Here is a 22,338-nt window from a genome sequence, read left to right as displayed (position 1 = left end):
CTTGATTCATGCTTGTTCAGGGGCGTGTTGTGTGTGTGTTCAGGGGCTTTGATGCTAGCAAGCTTCGATGCACGGAAGCTTGGCTGAAACGTGGCAAGCCAGAGTTGGATGCCATGTTTTATCGAAGAGAAGGTCTCATTACGTACTCTCCAACCTGTGTATGCCACGAATGACCAAATCATAGACTTCATGCATTTCTTCTTCTCGCGAGGTAGCTTCGAAATCATCAATGGGGGATCACATTCATGATATCACTACTTTACTTGAGGCTAAACGCATTCTTGACAACCGTATTCGCGAAATCGTTGAAATAACCGTGAATCAAGCTGGATTTGTCAAACACTGTGAAACTACTGACGCAATACAGGCTGCGCGGTTACTTATGGAGAAACACCGTCCGCATCGAACTCCGGCTTGTGCTGATACCACCGTAGGTTTGTGCGCAGACTTCCTGTGTCACTATGGGCTGTATGTAGATATGCAGATAGGTCCCGGATGGATCCCACAACCTCTCTTCGGCCGTCAGGGAACATTTCAACCAGCTCTAACAAAAACACTCTTTCTATCATTTCTGAGGACGTTGTCAATCCACGCATTTCAACAAAAATATCGCAATATTACTAGTGATTGTACTCTACCTCAGCCAATTACGTATGATGTCCAGCAACACAACTCCAACACTACTGGTTCCCTAATCTTCTCAAAGGTGGGTCCTCAATCACTACATAAGTTCACTGTTGCGCGGAAAAAGTTTAAGCAGCTACTTAAGTAGGGTATATGCAGACCTCAGTTGGTCATCTCCACTCCATTTGGTCCCCGACTCAATGACGAACGGCGGCACTCATCCAAGACTGCGCATTGTTTGGAAAACTATCATGTTATCTCGATCTTGGATCTCGCCAAGGCCTACCCTAAAATCCCTGTAGCTCCCGAAGATATTCTAAAGACAGCAATTTGAATACCTTTCGGACTCTTCAAGTTTACATGGATGACTTATGGCCTGTGTAATGTGGCGCAAATCTTCCAGAGTTTCATTCACTCTGTGCTACGAAACTGGGACTTCTGCTTCGTCTAGAATGCATTTTTCAACCCCTTCTTCGAAATGGCCTAATTTTCAATGTTGACAAATGAAAATTTCTCCAGCACCAGCTGAAATTTCTAGGCCATTCCATCATCTCTGGCAGAATTCAATCCGAACCATACAAAATGTAAGCGAAGTTTCCGCTGCCAAACAAGATCAAAGGCTTTGCAGGGTTCTGGGGCATGATCAACTTCTCCCGTCGTTTCCCACCCAAAGCCCCTCGCCACCAGGCATTACTTAACGCCTTCCTGCCTGGTCCTAAGATCAAAGATTCGCGGGAGGTTGTGGTCTAAAGAAACCGTCCAAGCGTTTGAAACCACAAAACGACATCTGGTAGACGCTACTCTTTCGGCATTCCCTCAGCAGATGCATCTGTCGCCGTGTTTATCGATGCCTGAGGCACCGGCAGTAGGCGCTGCTTTTCACCAAAGAATGAATCAAAGCTGACCGGTTTCTTTTCAAAACAGTTGAATTCAACTCAACGGAATTACAGCGCCTATAATCGGGAATTACTAGCTGCGTATCTGAGTATTAAGCACTTCCGATATTCCCTTGAATGCAGGCCGTTCGTTGCAGTCGCTTTTTCGGCAGTATCTGAGGCCCAGAAGGGGGACGCAGTTCTTCCAAGACTGCAATCGGACTCCCAACACAAGTTCAAGGAGTTTCCTTTCTTCGGCTCGCTTTCCTTTATCTACTGCGAGATCTCTAATAGGAGACCTAGGCCATATAACAAGGACGGAGGCCAGAGAGTGTATCGCATGCGAAAAATATAATCACTAAACGTCAACAAGGCGCTTCCACACCATACATCTCGACATTATAGTTCCTTTGGGAGACTAGCACGACTACAAATATTGCCTCACGATCATTGATCGGTGTACGCGATGACCTGGGGCAAGGCTAATGCCTTCTGCCGAGAAGAGATTTCGCGCTTTGGTGTTCCCGCCGCAATCATCACAGACCAGGAAATGCAATTCAAATCTACTCTCTTCTCGGAGCTCGAAAAACTCCTGGGATTCAAAAGTCAGCGGACAACTGCATACCACCCGCAGTCCAAGCAGATACTAGAAAGTTGGCATGAAACGCTGAAGGCAGCCATTATGGCTTGCGACGAGCGGTCCCGCTCGCAGGTATTGCCTTTCCTTCTTCTTGGTCTCCTGTTCTTTATTGCCAGCTCTGGCTTAATTTGAGTCGGTATACGGGGAGAACCTTCGATTTGCTGACAACCTGATCCTCGACAGGAGAGACGGCCTTGGAGAGACCGGATTGTTGCATCTATTGCGAAAGGCCGTTCACAAATTAAAGCCACCTCTTCCATCTTGTCACACGCAGTCCACACCTCTGGGGAGCTTGAAGTTTGTATCCATGTTCTGGTGAGGACCGATAATAATAATAATTGTAGGCATAACAATCCATATTGGATCAGGGCCTTGAAATGTGTTACCATTTCATTCAAGAGGACTGATGCCCTCCGGAAGCAGCCGTACGAGGGGCTCTATAAGGTTCTTAAGCATGTGGAGCATTCTTTTAGTCTGGACGTGCGTCGGTAACAAACGCGAAAGGATCTCCTTGAACAGGCTGAAACCTGTCTTCCAGGAATTCGACGGCAATGGAAGGTAACGAGAGTGCCGCGTTCGTTTTGACGTCCGCCAGTTGGCCGCAACCGAATAGCCTCGTCCCAGGTTCGCTCACCGAAACCTTTAGGATTCAGCTGGGGGCGGAGTGCTGTGGCGGAGGGATACCGGGCCATGAAGATGATTAAAAACAGCGGGAATACTTCGCACAGAGTAATCGTGAGAAGTAGGCCCTCCCTGCTCATTTTGATACTTCAAAGAAAAAGTTTTAAAATTTTTTACAGTTTTGAAAATGTAAATCGTTGTAAAATGCAACATTCGCCTGTGGGTTCAATATATTGTTCAGATTGTCTTTTCTGCAATAAGTAGTGACCGCGGCGCATGTTGCTGCAACATGAACTTAAGAGAGTTCAAGGCGAAAGTAGCGTCATGCAGAACGGTTCTCGGGAAGAACAGCTGGACGGTGACAAGGAAAGAACGGCTGGACTGATGAGTCGAGTTGAGAGTGTCTTTTAGGACGGTGGAAAGTAAAGAGGATCGGGTGAATATTGTAGTTAGAAAGCCGCGTTTCGAATTCAATTTAATGCACAACACGTCGCTCATCTCATCGGTGAGTATTAATCTTTTATTTGGCCTGCGTAAATCGGTGATAAAAATTCAAAGCCGAATTCTCCCACTTTAACAAAGTTACTTCGGTTGAGACGTTTCCTTGGCGCGTGCATTTGGTGGATAGTTGGAGACAAGTTGGAAACGAGAAGGCCTTGTTTGTGTGGCAGCGAATGACGTAAATTCGCAACGACACAGTTCCATTCCTTTTCGAAGCAAAATACGAAAAGTATTAGAAAAGTTACAAAGTCGGAGCGTGGACAAGAACAGTGGGATTGGCGGCCCTTAAAGACCTTTATATAATACGACAGCTTTGTGAGATAGTTTCGGTTGATTATTTAAAAGTTGCTAATTTGAACCGGACAATTTGGAAATCTGTACACGCGAAATTGACTACTTATAAGACATTGCTGTGCAATTCACCATGGGATATTATCTCTAATACATACTTCGAACCAAATTTGAAGTCATTGAATAACTCATACGAACAACATTGTCTTAGCGTAGGTGAATTCGACGAGAGGATATTTTTTAGATGATCCTTTTCATTAGCTATGTTGTGCGATATACGCTGCATGCCGGGAATCATACACACCTACCGTTGGAAATGCTGATCCTGTAATCGCAGGCAACTGTGTGTTTTAATGTTTCGCTATGCGTTTATAAAAAATACGAAGAAAGCGGAGTTGGAAGAGGAAACAAAGACGGGAACAGCGCGCAGTCCGAATTAGTGCGATCTCTTGAGTACTCGTGAAATAATTCCACCAACTGTGAAGAAATTCGCGGTAAATATTGATTCGACTCCAGCTACTTGTCGCCAAATCCGCCAGTGCCACTTTCATGCAATGCTTAACTTTCTAAGAATTAGAGCAAACCCGTCACGTTAACGAATAACTGTATTTTGGAGCGCGTGCTCCTGTGGCCAGTTAATAGGTGCCGTCGCCGGTTCCATCATCATCATCATCATCATCAATCTTTACGGGTGGACCTTCACGGTCAATTTTGCCAACTTTTTTAGGTTTTAGGTTTCTAGGTCGTGCAAATAATCGAGAACGAGGAAAAGGCAACATCAATTGTTAAATGACTCGACTCGATGCGGTTATTCAACGAAAGACCGATAAGCATACAAGTTAATTCTGAATGGAGACAGAAACTAATTTTGGATTGCCATCACCAGTTAGCTCAGTTACTATCTGGCCACTAAACTGTGGTAAATACCTACCAAGTTTCGAGTACGTCGATTCATTTCATGTTCAACTTGGCGAGACTCGGAAGAAGACGCGGAGCATGAGGACCAACATTTCGGAAAATGGGCGTAGAAAGTGGTAGCATTTGTAATAAACTTCTAAAAAAACTCCGTATAGCGTAAAGGAAAAGCGAAAGATAATCATATAAAAATATCAGTATAATTGCTAACCGACCCGCGAGGTAAAATCTAGCGGCAGTTCTATGGGGTGGGCAATTGGATATTCATGTTTGCCTGCCCTCGGCTCCCATATTAAAATATAAATAGAAATACCTTCATTTCATTTAATTAATAATTTTTATTCCTATTATTATGAATTCTACAAATCTGAAGACTCATATGGTGTGCACTTTGTGACAAATTCAATAAACATTGAGTTAACATTAGCATTCGGATATGTAACCTGAAATCGAACTTTCTCCTACGTTATTGAAAAAAACTTCAATTTGTGCTAGTCAATAACACCACAATCGAAAGTATATAATAATTACTTATACATAAGAGACAATAAACTAAATAACAACCTTTGATATAACTGCAATAGAGGCACCTATTGCTTTGTAACTTACATTTGTAAACAATGAATGGAATGGGCAACATCTACTTTTTTTCTTCTCTGTTTCACAACAATTGTTATGCAAAGCGTATATATTGAACACAAATATTATTTACAATATACTGATATGTATGAAAGTCAAAGAAACAATTCACAAATGTTTTAGTTGACCAATTTCCCGTGTGCAAAGAGCCGTTGCATATCTCGTGTTTATCATTCATAAATGATGTTTGCACGACAAAAGTGTGTGTGGATGGGTAACAATTTGTACGATATCAAAACTAGCTTTGTCTTTCGCTTCCACGAAAGCGTATTGCGAGCTTAAAACCTAGGCATAAAGCATATCTGTATACTGACAACAGCATCTCTAGCAGGCATTGATTGACATATTCTGTATATCAAGCAGCATAAAAATGTATTAACTTTAAAATTTTCACTAGAGATGAACCTTCGTGTTTCAAAGAAACAATACATAGTGGAATATTTTTGATAAATTCGAGCACTAGAAGCGAATATCCTTGTCTCATTTGACTAGTTTAGTTGTTGTTGCTTGACTCAGCATTCCAAAACATTTTCACTTTCATTTAAATTTCGGTATAAAAGTCGGGTCGCCCTAAACTAACTAATTTAAAGGCATTTGGTAAAAGATATTGCGTATTAAAGCCAATCATTCCATAGGTAAAATACTTATAACACAAGTCAACGACATTTTTATTGCGATTCTCTAAGCTACTTTCTGACTTTCGAATTTCGCTTGGACGTTTTCCTAAAATTGCACATACGAAGGCATACGATATGGATTTCGCTACTGCTCGTGTCGCCACTATACAACACAATCCCAGTACAGTCCGAAGCAAAAGCATACCAAACATTTGATATGTCGGCCAGATTATTTGATAGGGTGGCTTAAGGCTGGTTGGAACCATGTCACCAACTTGATAATTTAACCAGGCACCAATTTGAAGGCCAACTGTGACGGAAACCATCATCGTGGAGTCACCCCTGCGAAGAAAGCATGATGTAGGTGGATCGAGCTCTAAAATGATAAAATTACCTTGTAGGGGTCCACTTGTCAGATTTGGGATGACATACGATTAACATAATCGATATAAATAGGACGAAAAGCGGAGAATATAAGTGGGTTACAATGTAGTAGTCCAAAAAGTCGACTAGAGGAATCAGGAAAATCATAAGAAAGATCGTCAGTAATATGCCAGCTATTATATCCTGAAAAAAAGAAGGGAAAATTTATTAATATATTTTTTTATTTTATTATGAGAGTTTCAAAGAGGGGGAAGTTCTTCACATACATTTGTTCTTTTTTTATACCATTTGATGACCTGGCATTGGATTTATTTCTACAAAGATCAAAATTTTAGAAAGACATTACTTGGCCACGTTAAAATAGCGTTTGTTATTTACATCGGCTAGTCCGCCTCCAGGTTCTTCTTGCCGCCATCTCCGTGAACGCGGAATCAAACCGTAAAGGATAGCTTCACAGGGAGAACACTGCTTTAGACCAGCACGTTCATGGTAATCCTTCGCTTCTTTCTCGCGTAGAATCTTCTCCTTGAAAGCTTTCTTGTATTGGGGGGTAGGTAGGGGGTAGGGTATCATTATATTTAAGGCACCCAGTTTTCGTTCGACTTTAACATCTCTTTAATCGGATTGTTGGATTGCATGTCCACATTCATGTCTTTCTGCAACCTCTTTGAGTTCCTCCATCATCGTGAACAATGGAATGTGATGCATTCAGAACAGTCGGTAGACCCAAGCATTCCTATAATCACCCTCACCCGTCTGAGTCTGAATACTTCCGCATAGGTCCAGCGTTTTTTTTCAGAACTACCTCGCCGGTTACAATTTTTTTGTACTTTTTCAGCACTTAAAGGATTATCCCTCTCAGTTTAATCAAACGATATTCCAAATCGACTCTTCTTTAGTTTACGGCCTGCCAGATGCCCCCATATGTCCAGATGGCTCAGTGGTTGGAGCGCTGGGTTTTCGTAGCGGATGGTCACGGTTCAAATCTCACAGGGGCCAGAGCGATTTATATCATGACACACTGATTTGACCGAACCGAATGAAGATAATAATCCTAGGCGAGCGGAATACTGACAATAGTGTACTGTAGTGCACCGTTTCGATCTTGAATGAAGTGCTCTAACACACTTCAAGGCCCTGATCTAATTGGATTATTGCGCCAACAATTATTAAACAACAATTAAATTAAATTATCAAACCGTGATAGTTATGAGCAACCTGTAATTGCAGTGCGGTTCCCGATGTTTATTATCCTTGTCAAACATAATATAATTCCTGCTGCCTTCTCTTAAGCTTAATTCCCATAGCAAATTTTTGATAACCAGCTTCGGGCAATTTCGCATTCATCGTGTTGTCATCAGTAACAGTGTAAGAAAGTGCGACACCTACAACTTTGAGCAATTAAGTTACAGCTGATCTTGAAGGCCTTACCAAATTGATTTCCTTTCACGAAGAACTCTGTGGGAGGTATCCTTTCCATTTCAATGGAAAGTGTGCACATATTGCGTACGGCGCAATCAACTAGAAAGCAGAGTACTGCAACTCCCATAATGGGAAAACCTGGACACCCGATTATAGCCGACCAGTCCGCGGTATTAACGCCTAAATCTCCCAGAAAACGGAGGAACTTCAGGCTAACTTTTGCCAATTAGAATGTGCTCTTCTGATTGTACCAGGAAGAATGCGGAGAGAAGATGATGACGTGGACGCACCTGGTTGTTTCCATATGCCCTCCGCCAACGCAATGACTAACGAAACTGGTAAAACACCCGGAATCAGGTGGTCTTGAATTCTTTAATTGGTCGTGATGCGACCACTGAGCATATTTATTGGGGAAATAGATGATCCTAGAGGAGAGACGCTGTTGGATTTCCTCACTTCAGTTGGTCTCAAGACGGTGAACATAAAGTATGTCCCAACGATCGCCGAACCAAGGAGAACTAAATAATTGCAGTTCAAAGATACATATTGACAAAGTCTCATTTTCAGGCCAGCCAGGGAATATAGATTGTTATATAAAGGCGGAATTGGAGGAAAACAGTTAAAAGAGCATTTTGTTCAAGATTTGAGGGATGGCAAACTGGACCAGTTGGGAACCAACTTACTTCCATTGTTTGTAGTCCACGGAGCTTTCAGTCGGGAGTTATTACCCGTTTTGCAAAATATACAACTTACGATTTCGCCCAGGGCAGAGGCAATTCATCGGACATTCCTTCACACCGTGACGAAAGTGGCTACAAGTTGGTGTTTGCCGTTTTATTTAAACCCATAAACACGACGTGGGCAGGAATTATATTCAGGACGAAAACCGCCTAGTATAATTCATCCATAAGTCGGCCGAAGCTAAACAAACAGTGTAAGGAAGTTCCTTCCCAACTGGTCCGGTTCACTACCAATTGAACGGCGTGCTCAGGATTCCCTCAATTCTTAAACAAAGTGTAGATTAGCTTCGCCCGCCTTAGGCTTGAATTCCACTAGGCAATTTTTGCCCTGAGTATAATTCGTCTTAATAGATTTATATAAGAAAGCAAATACCAAGTTGTAATCACTTCGGTCACGCTGCTCCCAAGGTAGGTGAGAGGCAACATCTAATGAGTTGTTCTTGCCCAAGACTGAGTCAATTGGCTGAGGAAAAACTTTGAATAGCTAGTCACTGTGGCGAAGGGTAGGTAGGTTGGCATCAGTAGCGCTCCGAGGAGTCAACCGCAGGTGTATCGTTTTGATGCTATAGACTCCTAAAACCTTGACTGCCATGAAAAGGGTAAGGCTAGCAGAATCTATTCGTTTTAGTCGGCAGAGGCAGCTGGTAGCCTTACGAAAGATATTAGCCACCCGACCCAACAATCCGAGATCTTAAGGTCCCAAAGAATTGCTTTCCTAGTGTCCCCAGCCTGGTCCCAACTAGATCAAAGTAAATGATTGAGGGTTGGTCACTGCTCTCCGCAACTTCGACTGGGTTGTCGTATGTCGAGTCTGGCCACATGATGCCCCATAGGCTAGTGCCTCGCGCAAACCGTTATAATTGTGTACGCATTTGCACGCGTCTGGGAGAAAAACTCTCGCGATCAGATCTTATTATAAGAAAGCAAAATGCTACTCCACTCAGTGCAACCGGTGGGCCTTTTCCATCTGAAGCCAGTGGCTGCTAAGCAGTGCGAGTAGATTCCACTCCTCACAGTTGCCAGTGGCACGCCGACTGTGCCCACCGAGGGACCGTCAAAAGCAGATGCGTGTCTGGCCAGTCTGCCGGGCTGTTCATTCAACACGTCCTGCATAGCCCACCAACTTGAAGGATGTCGCCATTGCGTGCAAAGCTTTAATTTCTGCCGATCATAATGACTATGTTATCTACGGAGCTCGGATCATGCCCCAACAATCGACAGGCTTACGGTATCGCCAATACCCCTGTTTGGAATACACTGGGCGATTTCCGGAAGACCATACGACTCGGCTGAACTGTGCGTATATGAGAAAAATCCTGCACGGACTCCACCGTCCATTTTTGATCCATCGGTAAAGAATACTATGTCATAACTTTACTGCACATAGCCGCTATTCCATTCCGCCCTGGTTGAAAAGTCCACAACAAAAATACCCAAAGTTGCCGTTAGTCGGCTATGTTACTGTTGCCCTAGAGCTTCGCTGTCAAACATCGGGACTCACGTACCCTGACAGCACTGTACGCCGGAGGGGAGAGGAGGATATACAGGAGTGCATTGAGGGCATATATCGCTAGTAGCGCCTGCACACCTGTGGTGCAAAAGAAAATGAAATTTCACATAATCCAGCGAAAGAGAGTTAAATTTCTCCCATACCGGAATCGGAACCAACAATTAGAGTGTCAGTAGGATTTTGAAATGCTGCTATCAGAAACTGGGAAAAGAATTCCCCTAGGGACAAGTGGTAGAGGCTAGATGCCATTAGTCACAAAAAAACTTACCTTGCCAGGAGCAAACGAACATAATAAAAATATTAGGACGGTAATCCAGATAAAACAATGCCTCGAATATCTGGTGTTTATACTTCGTTGTTCAGAATATACAATGAAAAACATGAATGGTTTTGCTGATTCATATACTTAAAGCAGAGAGAGCATTATTTCCTACTTCAATTAAAATATTGAAACTGACTGGAGTTATTCCTAACAAAAAAGCAAGATCCGGAATATAAAATATTTCGATGCCTAAGTCATGATAAACGTATCAACTTAATGCTGATCAATGTCCGGCGATAATCAAAGTCCAGTTCAGAGTTTTTAATCTTACTCCAGAAATTGTTTCATTGTCAGAACATTTCATCAAACAATGTCCCAGAGACGCAATGTAGCTGCACCAACGTCCAACGCATTAGGACACGAAGAATTATTCTTGGACTCATCAAAAATCCTTTTTTGAATTAATCACACTTGCTTACTGAAAAATTAAAAAGAAATACAACTGATGATCATCATGATCATATTCAATTTGCTTTTATTTGGCTACTTTGACAAAATAGCCATGAATCATGAAAATCCAACTTCCAGTTGCCTCATCATTTATTTTATGGTGGTCCTTCATTATCAAAATATTGTCAGTTCCGGGGTAAATGGTGAATCACAGATTATGACTTACACTATTTTATTGGCCTATATCCAAATTATATCTACCGTTCAGTAAAAACCTATTACAATTGCCACTAAAGATCGAGTGCTATTATCAAGAACTCTCCAAACAGTACTGATTATCAACAGCCTGTAGTTATCTGACCCCCTGCGAAGTCTTAACCATGACCGTAAGAGTTACTCATTCAAGCGTTAATTTCTACATTATCAGTCCGCAATTGATAAGGCTATCTACAAAGATATAACGCGCGCGTCCGTTTCACCAATGAAAGTTTATCAGTAATTTTCTCATTATCTCTCATAAAATGTAGATGAGCGATTACGTCTACAAACACGTAAAAGTAATAAATAATTACAGTAACATTTAGGAGCTATTTTAGTGTGGATAGAATCAAAGGTTAAAAATGCTGTCTCGCTTACCAATACGCTGTGCATTCCCAGATAAAGGCGGCTCACACAAATTACTGAACACCACGTTGTCGCTGCTATCAATCCTATTAAAGCGGGATATTGGTATCTAGGAGAATATGAAAAGATTTGGTTATGAAACAAGCTTTCTGGCAATTAGGGTTGTTTATAACTAAACTAATTATGATGAAGGAAGAATAATAAAATTGCTCGGAATTCAACATATGAATAAGATTCGCATACAATTTACGACCATTAGTTGTAAGACAATGCTGAATACGATTATTTTTAATTGGAGTTAAATTAAAAGGGTATGAACTGTTTCAAAGCATTATTTATAAATTGGTAGCCTCTTAATTTTGCATACATCACTTGCGCTCTCTGATAACTTACTAAAAGTATTCTCTGCTTATCGAGATAGAAATTAGAATATTAGATAGAAGTCGATAGAAATTTGTGAGCTACCAACTGTAAATTTTGAAAATTCCTTGCTACCGAAATGCCTACGCCGCCTCTGCTAGAAAGGGACCACGCAGCTATGGCCTTTGGCTACAGAGAGCGCCTAGCAGTTCGTAGACTGTAGGCACGATCCACAACAACGGTATCGAAGGTCCCCAGAATGCTCACTTTCACCAACTCGAATGAGAATTCCGAACGATAGAACTTTAAAATTTTGGGCCCATGCGAAGTAAGATGGCAGAATTCTGAGGCAATATGCTTTTATACTCGGGGAAAGCAAATGATAAGAAATGTAAATCTGATGCCGGAGTGTTACTCACGGTTACCGCAAGACGCGCTGTCTTGACCTGGGACTTGCTTTCTAGCAGGATCTTGACGGCAATATTCCGGACCAGATTAAGGTGCATCACCATTGTGCAAAGGAGCTTTCCAATATAGTGGGGAAGGATACTTTCTTTCTTCTAATTACATGCTGGTTTAGTCATCAGCGGCATCCTTTTCGAGCACATGGCCTGTAACAAGGTCAATTAGGTTTCGACTGAACGGCTACGAACATTTAATCAAATCGACCATATCGCGATTACCAGTAGATTTAGGAGTTGCCTTCTGAATATGCACAACAAAAGAGATGCTGAGATCGGTATCAAAAGCAACTATCATTTGACGGTCGCTTACCATCGCTAACATATCGCCACTACTGCATCCGTCAGCAGGGGAGCAGAACGTTACCCCACCAAATTCAATATGGGCCGCATCCGCCATCCAACTGTCTTCCAGCAGTGGAAACGCATGAGCGGGTTTTGGTTGTGAATCGCCATATGCCGACCAAATTAAAATCCTTCTGATCGTTGTGTGGCAATGTACGGAGCTTACATAATCGCAATCCTCAGTAAAAGTGTACTTGGAGTTACTCCACAACTCCGCCATGCTATTAACATATATAATTTGCTAATCCCTTAGCACAGGTAAAGGAGGAGGGTTTGAGGCAACGTACTTTGTACTGTCCTCAGTCAAACAAAAATAAAATGATGAGATCAGGGAAAGAGATGAATAAAGTATAATTGAAGTTGTTCCACTATGCTAAATCCTACTTGATCTCTCTTGGTGACAGGTCCCGCCGAAAGAAACGCCATTACCACAAGTTTCTCAACGATAAAACGCTCACCAATTGGCAAATTTATAAGAATGCCAACTGCGAAGCAAAGGAAGCGATCGGTGTATCCCGAGCGGTTCATTACAAAAAAAAATCTTTACGATAAACCGGACACTCGGGATGGCGAGAAAGATCTGTATCGACTTGCCAAAAGCCGTAACGTACGTGGCATTAATACAAAATCAACGTGTCTATATCGATGCGTGAGTCTGCACCGGGTTTCAAAATAGACAATAAACGAAGGAATTCGCGACGGTCTAACGAATAAAAACCAGAACCCGCGCGTGGAGCCGTAAGTCTCCGAACCCGAGTGCCGGGAGGAAAATCCACGACGGATCGCAATCCCGATCATGGTTTCTTCTGCCTTATATCGTGATTGAGGCGCTGCCCCTGAGATTCCCTGCCTTCCTTGACATCCTCAGGCCAGTATTTCAGAGGATGACCCTATTCAAGATTTTGCGGGATAGCTCTTCCCTCTAGGTCGTTTTTCACTTAGGATGATCGTCTGATCTTCATTACAAATGGCGCCCAACATGAGGCCCGAACCCACGACCCTGAGATTAAGAGTTTCATGCTCTACCGACTGAGCTAGCCGGGCACACTGTTGAGAATCTATTGATTCTCTATCCGACATCACCAAACGAAGTTGTGAGCCGGAATAAGCTATCTTCCACTTGATTCAGAAACCCTGCAAGAAATTAGGTCTGAATCCAGGAAATGTTGGGCCTCACGTTGGGCGCCATTTATTTCCTTAGCTTCATTACAAGTAGTTCCACTTGGCAGCGCAACTTGTGCTCAGAGGTGGCGATGAAGAAGACGGGGCGGCAACCCTACCGGCTGTACCAGAACCAAGTGGCCGAGGAGAACCTTCATAGTGGTGGCACCGGGCGACGCTGTATCACATTGGTTTGCCGGCCCTGATGCAGTAGGCAAATGCTCCAAAGGCCTAATTAGGGCGATCAGACCCGAGCCTGCACAACGGCTCATCTGAAGTGGCAATAGATCACGAAATCCTTACCAGGGATATACTGGTACCATGGGAACCGGGAAAGCCCTTGAATTCACATACTTCAGGAGAATTCCTGTTGTATGTGCGTTCAGTTCGGTTGTTGCGATTGGCCCCCTAGTGGGAGCTTCATGGGGGCTGTTGGTTACTTTCAAGCGAACAGAGGCCCTCGGACCTCGTCGTGGTGTTGCGTTTCAACACGGAAGCCGTACTCCTTAGTTCGGTAGAGATTTAAGTAGGTCTTGTATCCACGATCCGTCCGATCCGGTTACTTTCCCATACTATGAAGATTTTTGAACGCATTCTTGACAACCGTATTCGCGAAATTATTTCAAACCGCGAATCAAGCTGGATTTGTCAAGAACTGCGGAACTACTGATGCAATACACGCTGCGCAGTTACTCATGGAGAAACACCGTGAGAAGCATCGCCCTCTTTACATTGCATTTCTGGATTTAACGAAAGCGTTTGACAGTGTGCCACACGAACTCATCTGGTATGCTTTAAGACAACACTTAGTACCAGAAGAACTCGTGCGCTGGATTAAATTGCTCTACCATGATCCGCAAAGTAAAGTTCGCAGTATTGTGGGTGTATCAAAATCGCTTCCTGATTTTGTTAGCGTTCATCAAAGAAGCGCCTCTCACCACTCCTCTTTGTTCTTGTTATGGACACTTCTTTATGTAGATGAGGTTTTCCTAGAGTCTAATTGCAAAAACGATCTCGAGTAATTTGTCGAAAAATGGAATGATCGCTTCATGCAACACATTCTCAGATTGAGTCTACACAAAACTGAATTTTTGAACAGACACTATCACTGTCAGCGGCAGTAATCTGCCCAGAACTGAGCGATTTAAATACTTCGGGTCAACGCTATCAGTCAATGGAGAACTGTGTTATGAAATTGCTTCACGCATTAACGCAACCTGGATGAAGTGGCGTTCCATAACTGGTGTTCTTTGTGATCGACGTAGCAACGAACGTTTCAAATCTAAAATTTACCGCAATATCGTCCGTCCAGTTGCTCTCTATGGTTCTGAGTGTTGGCCGACTATAAAAGCCAATGAACGGCGTCTTGCGGTAATGGAGACGAAGATGTTGCATTGGACTAGCAGCGTGACACGTTTTGATCACATCCGAAATGAGGATTTCCGCGATCATTATGGGGTTGCACCGATCGTGGAAAAATTGCGAGAGAGGCGTCTTCGATGGTATGATCACGCAATTCGTGCTAACGAGAATTCACTTGCCAAGATTGGCCTGAACATCCAAAAAAAGGCAGGCCGAAACAACTGTGGCTTGATACGCTGAATGGGTATTTAAAAACCTCGCGATTGCATCCAGATCAGGCATTTGATAAAATAAAATAACAAAACCGATCATGACGAGCGGACCCCACTTGTAAAAGCTGAAGAAAAAGAAGAAGATCATTGTGGTTTTATTCGGTTTTACTGAAAGTCCATGCCTGAGACACCAATTGTCAATCAAATCAACGGCGCGTCGTGTATTTCTACACACCATTCCGAGAGCTCGACCAGCAGCACAGCTACGTCATGCGCATAAGCTTGAACATGTATTGGCAGATTTTGCAGTTCGCATAGTAGTGGGTCTATCAACATACTCCACAGAAGTGGCGATAGCACTCCTCGTTGGGGGCAGCCTTTCTTCGCTTCCGTTGTTAGGTAGCGATCAACACTCAATTCAGCGTGTTGGACACAGTTTCCTGGAGAAGAGTCGCTACACCATATATTATAGTGGCCATCCAGTAAACCATGTGCTCGGAGTAGGTTTCTTAATCAGCCAAAAAATGAAACCTGCTGTGATCGGCTTTGAAAACATAAGCGAACGGCTAAGCACTCTGCGTTTGCGAGGCAAATTTAGAAATATAAGCCTCATTATCGTTCACGCCCCTACAGAGAAGACTGCAGAGTCGGAGAAGGATACCTTCTACGAGGCAGCAGAACGAACCCTCGAAGCCTGTCCCAGATATGATTTGAAATCATACTTGGGAATTTTAACAGCCAAGTAGGGAAGAAGCCCGTATTCAGGCGATACGTTGGCTCCCATAGCTTACACCAAAATACAAATGATAATGGGATGCGGATTGTTCAATTAGCAGTATCACACGAAATGGGTTGTTGGAAGTACTTGATTTGCGCGGAAAGCGGTCCACAAACAAACGTGGGCCTCTCCAGACGGGACCACTTTCAACCAAATTGACCACGTGTTGATCGAACTCCGCCACCTCTCAGCCTTGATGATTGTCAGAACATATAGGGGGCCAATATAGAGTCGGATCACTATCTCGTCGACATGGTGCTCCGAGCTCGAATAACAACAGCACCCAGAATCCCCTCTGACAATCAGGTGAGAGTTAACATTGATACCACCCACAACACAGACCTCCGCAACATATATAAGAGAGAAATGGATGCCACAATAACCGCAGTCAACAGAGATCCTGGAGATGAAGCATCAACAAATGATCTTCACAACCACCTGAAGAACGTTATCATAAATACGGCCACAAATACACTTGGCCTCAGCCGCAAAGAGTCCGAATCGCTGGTTTGACGATGAATGTAAGCTAGCACCGGAACAAAAGAATGTTACATATCGAGTAATGTTGCATTCTCAAAGAACACGGGCACTCGCAGAGACTTATCACGAATTCCGGGGAGCGAAGAAGCGACTTCACAGACGGAAAACGTAGACCTGTGAGAACCAACAGGGCTGTGAGCTCGAAAAGTACAGGGAGGAACCGCACCAGAGGCGCAAGTTTTACCAACAAGTCAGCAGGATGAAGCCTTACACACCTCGATGTTCATTCTGCCCAGACAAAGAGTGAAATCTGATTTCCGACAGAATGGGCATATTGGAGCGATGGGTTGAGTACTTTGATGAACTACTGAACAACCAGAACATCGGCGAGTTGGAGGTTCCGCCAACTGAAGACGACGGACAAATACTGCCACCACCAAGTTTAGGAGAAACAGTCCGTGCAATTCATCGGCTAAAAAATCATAAGTCGCCAGGAACCGATGGAATTACAGCTGAATTGGTTAAATATGGAGGCGACCAATTACACCAAGTGGTTCGTCAACTTGTGCTCAAGGTGTGGGACAGCGAATCAATGCCTGACGACTGGCAAAGAGGCATTATCTGCCTCATACATAAAAAGGGAGATATCACGCAGTGCAGCAATTATAGAGGTATCACGTTGCTGAGCACCATCTATAAGATATTCTCTGCTATCTTGCTAGACCGGATAGCCTCATACGTTCAGAACATCATTGGCCTATACCAAAGAGGCTTCACTCCAGGCAAATCAGCAACAGATCAGATTTTCTCTGTTCGGCAAGTGATGGAAAAAGTGTTTGAATATGGACATCAGTTGCACCATCTTTTCATCGACTTTACAGCCGCTTATGATAGCATAGCCAGGGGAAAACTCTACACGGCCATGAGACGACGAAATTGATAAGACTGACTAGGCTGACCCTGACCAATGCGCGAGGCCAGATAAAAGCAACAGGATGACTCTCAAGACCTTTCGACATCAACAACGGTCTACGACAAGGGGATGCCCTATCATGCGTCCTCTTTAACCTGGCCATGGATAAGGGGTACGATCCTCTTTAAGTCCAAAGTACTTACCTATGCTGACGATATCAACATCATGGGAGGAACGACCCGAGACGTACAAGCTGCCTTCATCCAGATCGAGCAGGTGCTGATTGGCGCGAGATCTTGGGCTGTACATCAATGAAGGCAAGACAAAGTATATGGTGGCAACGTCAGCACCGAAAACCAACCAATCAGCAACATCAAACCGCACTAGTCAAACGGGAAGAATAAAGATAGGAGAATACAACTTTGAGACCGTTGACAATTTCTCCTATCTAGGGTCGAAAATCACAACCGATAACAGCTATAATGATGAAATCCGCGCACGGTTGTTGTCAGCCAACAGAGCCTATTTCAGCTTACAAAAATTATTCCGCTCGAAACGTCTCACCATAGGGTCAAAACTTTTACTGTACAAGACAATTATTTTGCCAGTCTTCATGTATTCCTCGGAGATCTGGGTTCTTAGCAAGAAAAACTGCGAACTCTTGGCCGCGTTCGAGAGAAGAATCCTCCGAAGAATTTTTGGCCCCCTACATGAGGATGGACGATTCCGTAGCCTACATAACGACGAAATCTATGATCGATACCACGACCGTCTGGTTGTGGATAAAATGCGGCTCAACAGGTTACGGTGGGCGGTTCACTTAATCCGTATGGATGAGGATGATCAAGCCCAGAAAATCTATAAGGGCAATATCTATGGTAGGGAAAGAAGACGAGGCAGACCCTGACTGAGATGGAACGATAACTTAGGCCAGGACGCCAGGCAGCTTTTAGAGATATCGAATTGATGGACTTCGACGCAAAACCGGGATGTCTGGAGTTCCTTATTAAGGCAGGCCTAGACCGAATACCGGTTGTTGCGCCGTTGATAATGATGATGAATTAAAGTTTCATCAACACCGTACTCTCTGGCGACATCACAGAGCCTTTGGAAGGGCACACAGTCAAACGCCCCTCCAATATCCACGATCACCCTCCATCACGTACCCGTCTTTCAGAGTTGCGTCCTCAATCTTTGAAACCAAAGAGTGAAGAGGAGATTCACAGGACTTTCTACGTTGGTAAGCATGCTGGTTTTCATTAACTGAGTGCGACCTTAAGGCCTTCTCGCGAATGTGACGCTCAACCAGTCTCTCCAGACTCTCCAGAGAATGATTTGTTAAGCTGATTTGCCGGAAGTTCTTTGGATTTGAATAGTCACCTTTCCCAGGCTTAGGTATAAAGACCACCTTTTTTTTTTTTTTTTTTTTTTTTTTTAGAAAGACGCCATCCAGTTTTCCTCCGACTTCAACATCTCTTCCACCAGGTTGGAGGGCTCGATGTCCGCCCCTAAGATGCTGTTCAACCTCCTTTTCTGCTGTAGAAATCTGGGACAATAGAACATAACGTGCTCCGGGTCCTCGAGTGTAGCACCGCATTCAGGACAGTTGGGAGACTCGTCCAACTCGAAGCGATGCAAGTACTTCCTATAGCCACCGTGTCCCGTAAGGAACTGTGTCAGGTGGTAATTCAATTCTCCGTGCTTTCGGTTGACCCATTTCTCGATGCACGGGATCAATGTATGGGTCCAGCTGCCCTTGTCGGAGTTATCCCATCGTTGTTGCCACTTGCCACACAACTCTCTCCTGATGGCTTTTCGGAAATCCGCATTCACCTCGGCTGGATTTGCCTTCCGTTTTTCGTAGAGCCAGTGTCCCTCGCTCGCTAGAAGATCTATAGGGATCATTCCTGCGATAACACACACTGCCTCCGTCGACGCCGTCCTAAATGCGCTGCACACTCTTAGCGCAATTGGCCGGTATGCCGAACATATCTTCCTTCGGTTGACCGCGTGGTTCAACGCTCCCGCCCAGACAGGGGCCGCGTATAGCAGGATCGACCTCACCACTCCCGCGATGAGTAGCCTGCGACTATACTTCGGCCCTCCCACGTTAGGCATCATCCTTGCAAGGGATGAGCTGGCATTTGCTGCCTTTTCTCGCGCATAATCCAAGTGTCCCTTGAAACTCAGCTTGGCATCGATCATCACCCCCAGGTATTTGACAACCGATTTTGAGACGACCTCACGATTACCAACCCGGATGGTAACCGTGTTGTTCTTCCTACGGTTGGTAATGAGGACCGCCTCCGTCTTTTCGTCCGCCAGGTCCAGCTTGGCCATTCGTAACCATGACTTGATGGTATGAATGGCTTCATTTGCATAAAGCTCCACGTCCTCGGGATGCTTTGCAATTGCAATTACCGCCAAGTCGTCCGCAAAACCAATCAGCGTTGTCTCCTTCGGCACGCGAAGGCCAAGCACTCCGTCGTACATTATGTTCCACAGCAGCGGTCCCAATACAGAACCTTGAGGCACACCTGCTGTCACAATGTACTCCTTCGGCCCGTCGTCCGTCTCGTACCAGAGAAGTCTATCCGAAAAGTAACTCTCGATGAGCCGAGCCAAGTAGCTAGGAACACCCAGTTTGGCCAAAACGCCCTTAATCCAGCCCCAGTTGGCTGAGTTAAAAGCATTTTTGACGTCCAGCGTCACCAGAGCACAGCATTTGCCCATGGCCATCGCATTTCGAGCCAATTCCACGACCTTTGCTACTGCATCGACCGTAGAACGGGCTCGCCGAAACCCATATTGCCGCTCTGAAAGACCACCCGCAAGCTCGATGAACGGGAGCAGCCTGTTGTATATCACCCTCTCCAACATCTTCCCCATGGTGTCTAAGAGACAAATAGGGCGATATGAAGAGGGCACGCCGGGTGGTTTTCGAGGCTTCGGTAGCAAGACCAGTTTCTGCCTCTTCCACTGGGCGGGAAACACTCCTTCCGCCATGCACGATTCGAATGTGCTTGCGAACCACCTTGGTCTGGCCTTGACTGCCACCTTCAGAGCCCTGTTCGGAATTCCGTCCAATCCCGGAGCCTTGCTGTCCCCAATACGTCTGCAGATTTCCCAAAGTTCCTCTTCAGTAACATCAGGGATCGAGAAGACGTCCTGCTGAGCTGCCAGTTGGGGTTCTCTTTCGTCCTGCTCCTGCTGCGGGAAAAGAGTTGTAATTATTTGCAACAAGAGCCGTGGGCATGTCACCTGAGGTGATTTTCGCCCGCGGATCTTCTTCATTACAACTTGGTAGGCTGTACCCCACGGATTCTTATTAGCCTCCATGCAGAGCTTCTGGTAGCATTCCCGCTTGCTTCTCCGAATGGCCTTCTTAAGGTTGCTTCGCAGATCCCTGTATTCCTCCTCACGCTCCTGGTGCTCCGGCCTTCCTCTTGTCCTGTGGGAAAGTCTCCTCGCTCGGAGACAAGAGGATCTCAAGGCAGCGATCTCCGAGTTCCACCAGTAGTTTGGCCTCTTGCCGTGGTGCAAACGTCGTCGTGGCATCGTAGCGTCGCATGCTTCGGTTACACGCTGAGACAGCTGTGTGACCCTTTCCACCGCTGTTCCATCCGGATCATGGGCTCCCTCCAATGCGGCCAGGAATGTCTCCTCGTCGAAAGCTCCGATAGACCAGCCAACCGCCTTAGCCTTTCCACCTCCAGAGCGTCGTTGACTGCTTCCCTTCTGCAAAGAGGAAGGCACGTAGCCTAGAGCAAGGCAGCATCGAAAAATATTTCTTAGAAGTTGCTCTAAGTGCTCTACACCCTTCTTAAGCATCGCTGGGTGGATGCCATCCATGCCAGGTGCTTGGAAGCATTCAAAATATAGTAGCTCTCGCCTTTTCATTGGTAAAAACGGCCCTCGTAGTGTCCGAATCCCCTTCGTGTTGAAAGGTTTGCAGAAACCGTCAATTCTCTCTCTCCTACTTCTGAGACCTGTTCTCCCGAGTGGTGTACTTCCAAGAGAGGCTGTATAGACTCAACTTTGGAGTTTGTGAAAGTTCCATCCGGTTTTCTAAGAGAGTCCAACTTGATCGACTCATCCTTGCTCTCTATGCTCTATAGGAGTCTCGTTAGTTGCTAAATGGGAAAAAACGGGAAACTGTGCGAATGAAAGTATGCTTTTCGGTGATAAATGTTGACTATCTGTTAAGCGACTTTGATGGAACAGAAAGATTAAATAATTTAATGATAGTAAACGCCACAATACTCGTTGATCCGGGCCTAAAATATCTTCCTTATTAGAGTTCAGATCGAACAGCCTCCAATTTTATTTTGTTTATTGCATAACATTTAGCAGAATGAAGAGTTAACAAGCGAGTCACGTACCTTTGCAATGTAAAAATCAGCACCGAAAACGGAATCGAGACAGCGACCATGGCGTGAGTCGAAGGCATTCCATACTCGAGAGCCCACTTATTCTGCAAGCGGATGACCGGCGGTCCAGGTCGCTGCCACCTGACGATATCTTTGCAGCTCTGACCTGTACACATCAACGCACACGGGTTAATCACTGACCACCCCATTTGCGGCAGCCAACTCTCGGACGCGAGAGTTCAAGGCCCGCTTCATCTTACCTATGTACATCACGATCGACCATAAGAAGATAACGCGCCGCCCGACGGCACTATCAATATTCCAAAACCAGAACGGGATAAAGCTCGCGTAGAAGATCTCGTCGCCGAGCTCGGTCCCAATCAGGAACAAGTAGTACCACCACTTGTTCCGGATTCGGTAGCTCGCCTGTTCCGGGGCCTTCTCCTTCGGTCCTTGAGTGGATTTGGCGGTGGATCTGTGCCCATTCTGGATTTTATTGGGGCTTGCAGGGACACCTTTGCGAGGCGAGCCAAACGGCGGATTCAAATACTCGACACCGAAAAACTGTTGAATTCTCACCACGAGCTCGGGGCTCTTCAAATACTCTATTGTGGCTGACATTTCGACGGTTGGTTTTCGCGTAGACGCCGCAAGTACTCTCAATTCATTTTCAATTGAATTTCGACGATAACCCAGTTCAAGGCCGAAAATAAAAACTCCACGAACAATCACACACCACACCGCAACTCGCCAAATTTGACACTGACAATTCTTGTTTGGA

The 22,338-nt window shown here is 44.7% G+C and overlaps 1 protein-coding gene across 1 annotated transcript; it reads right to left on the bottom strand.

Annotated features, from left to right (window-relative positions):
- Positions 1 to 4,785: 4,785 nt before the first annotated feature.
- LOC119661709 (sphingosine-1-phosphate phosphatase 1-like) lies at positions 4,786 to 22,338 on the bottom strand. The gene is made up of 5 exons (XM_038071164.1): positions 21,818 to 22,338; positions 21,570 to 21,723; positions 11,128 to 11,224; positions 6,118 to 6,290; positions 4,786 to 6,065 (listed from the first exon to the last, which is right to left on the bottom strand). Exons 1-5 carry the CDS (start codon positions 22,176 to 22,178, stop codon positions 5,648 to 5,650), a joined length of 1,203 nt encoding a protein of 400 aa, XP_037927092.1. The 5' UTR covers positions 22,179 to 22,338; the 3' UTR covers positions 4,786 to 5,647.

The sequence above is a fragment of the Hermetia illucens genome, chromosome 1, assembly GCF_905115235.1.
Source record: "Hermetia illucens chromosome 1, iHerIll2.2.curated.20191125, whole genome shotgun sequence".
Classification (NCBI taxonomy): Eukaryota; Metazoa; Arthropoda; class Insecta; order Diptera; family Stratiomyidae; genus Hermetia; species Hermetia illucens.
This window is presented reverse-complemented; position numbering and strand designations above follow the sequence as displayed.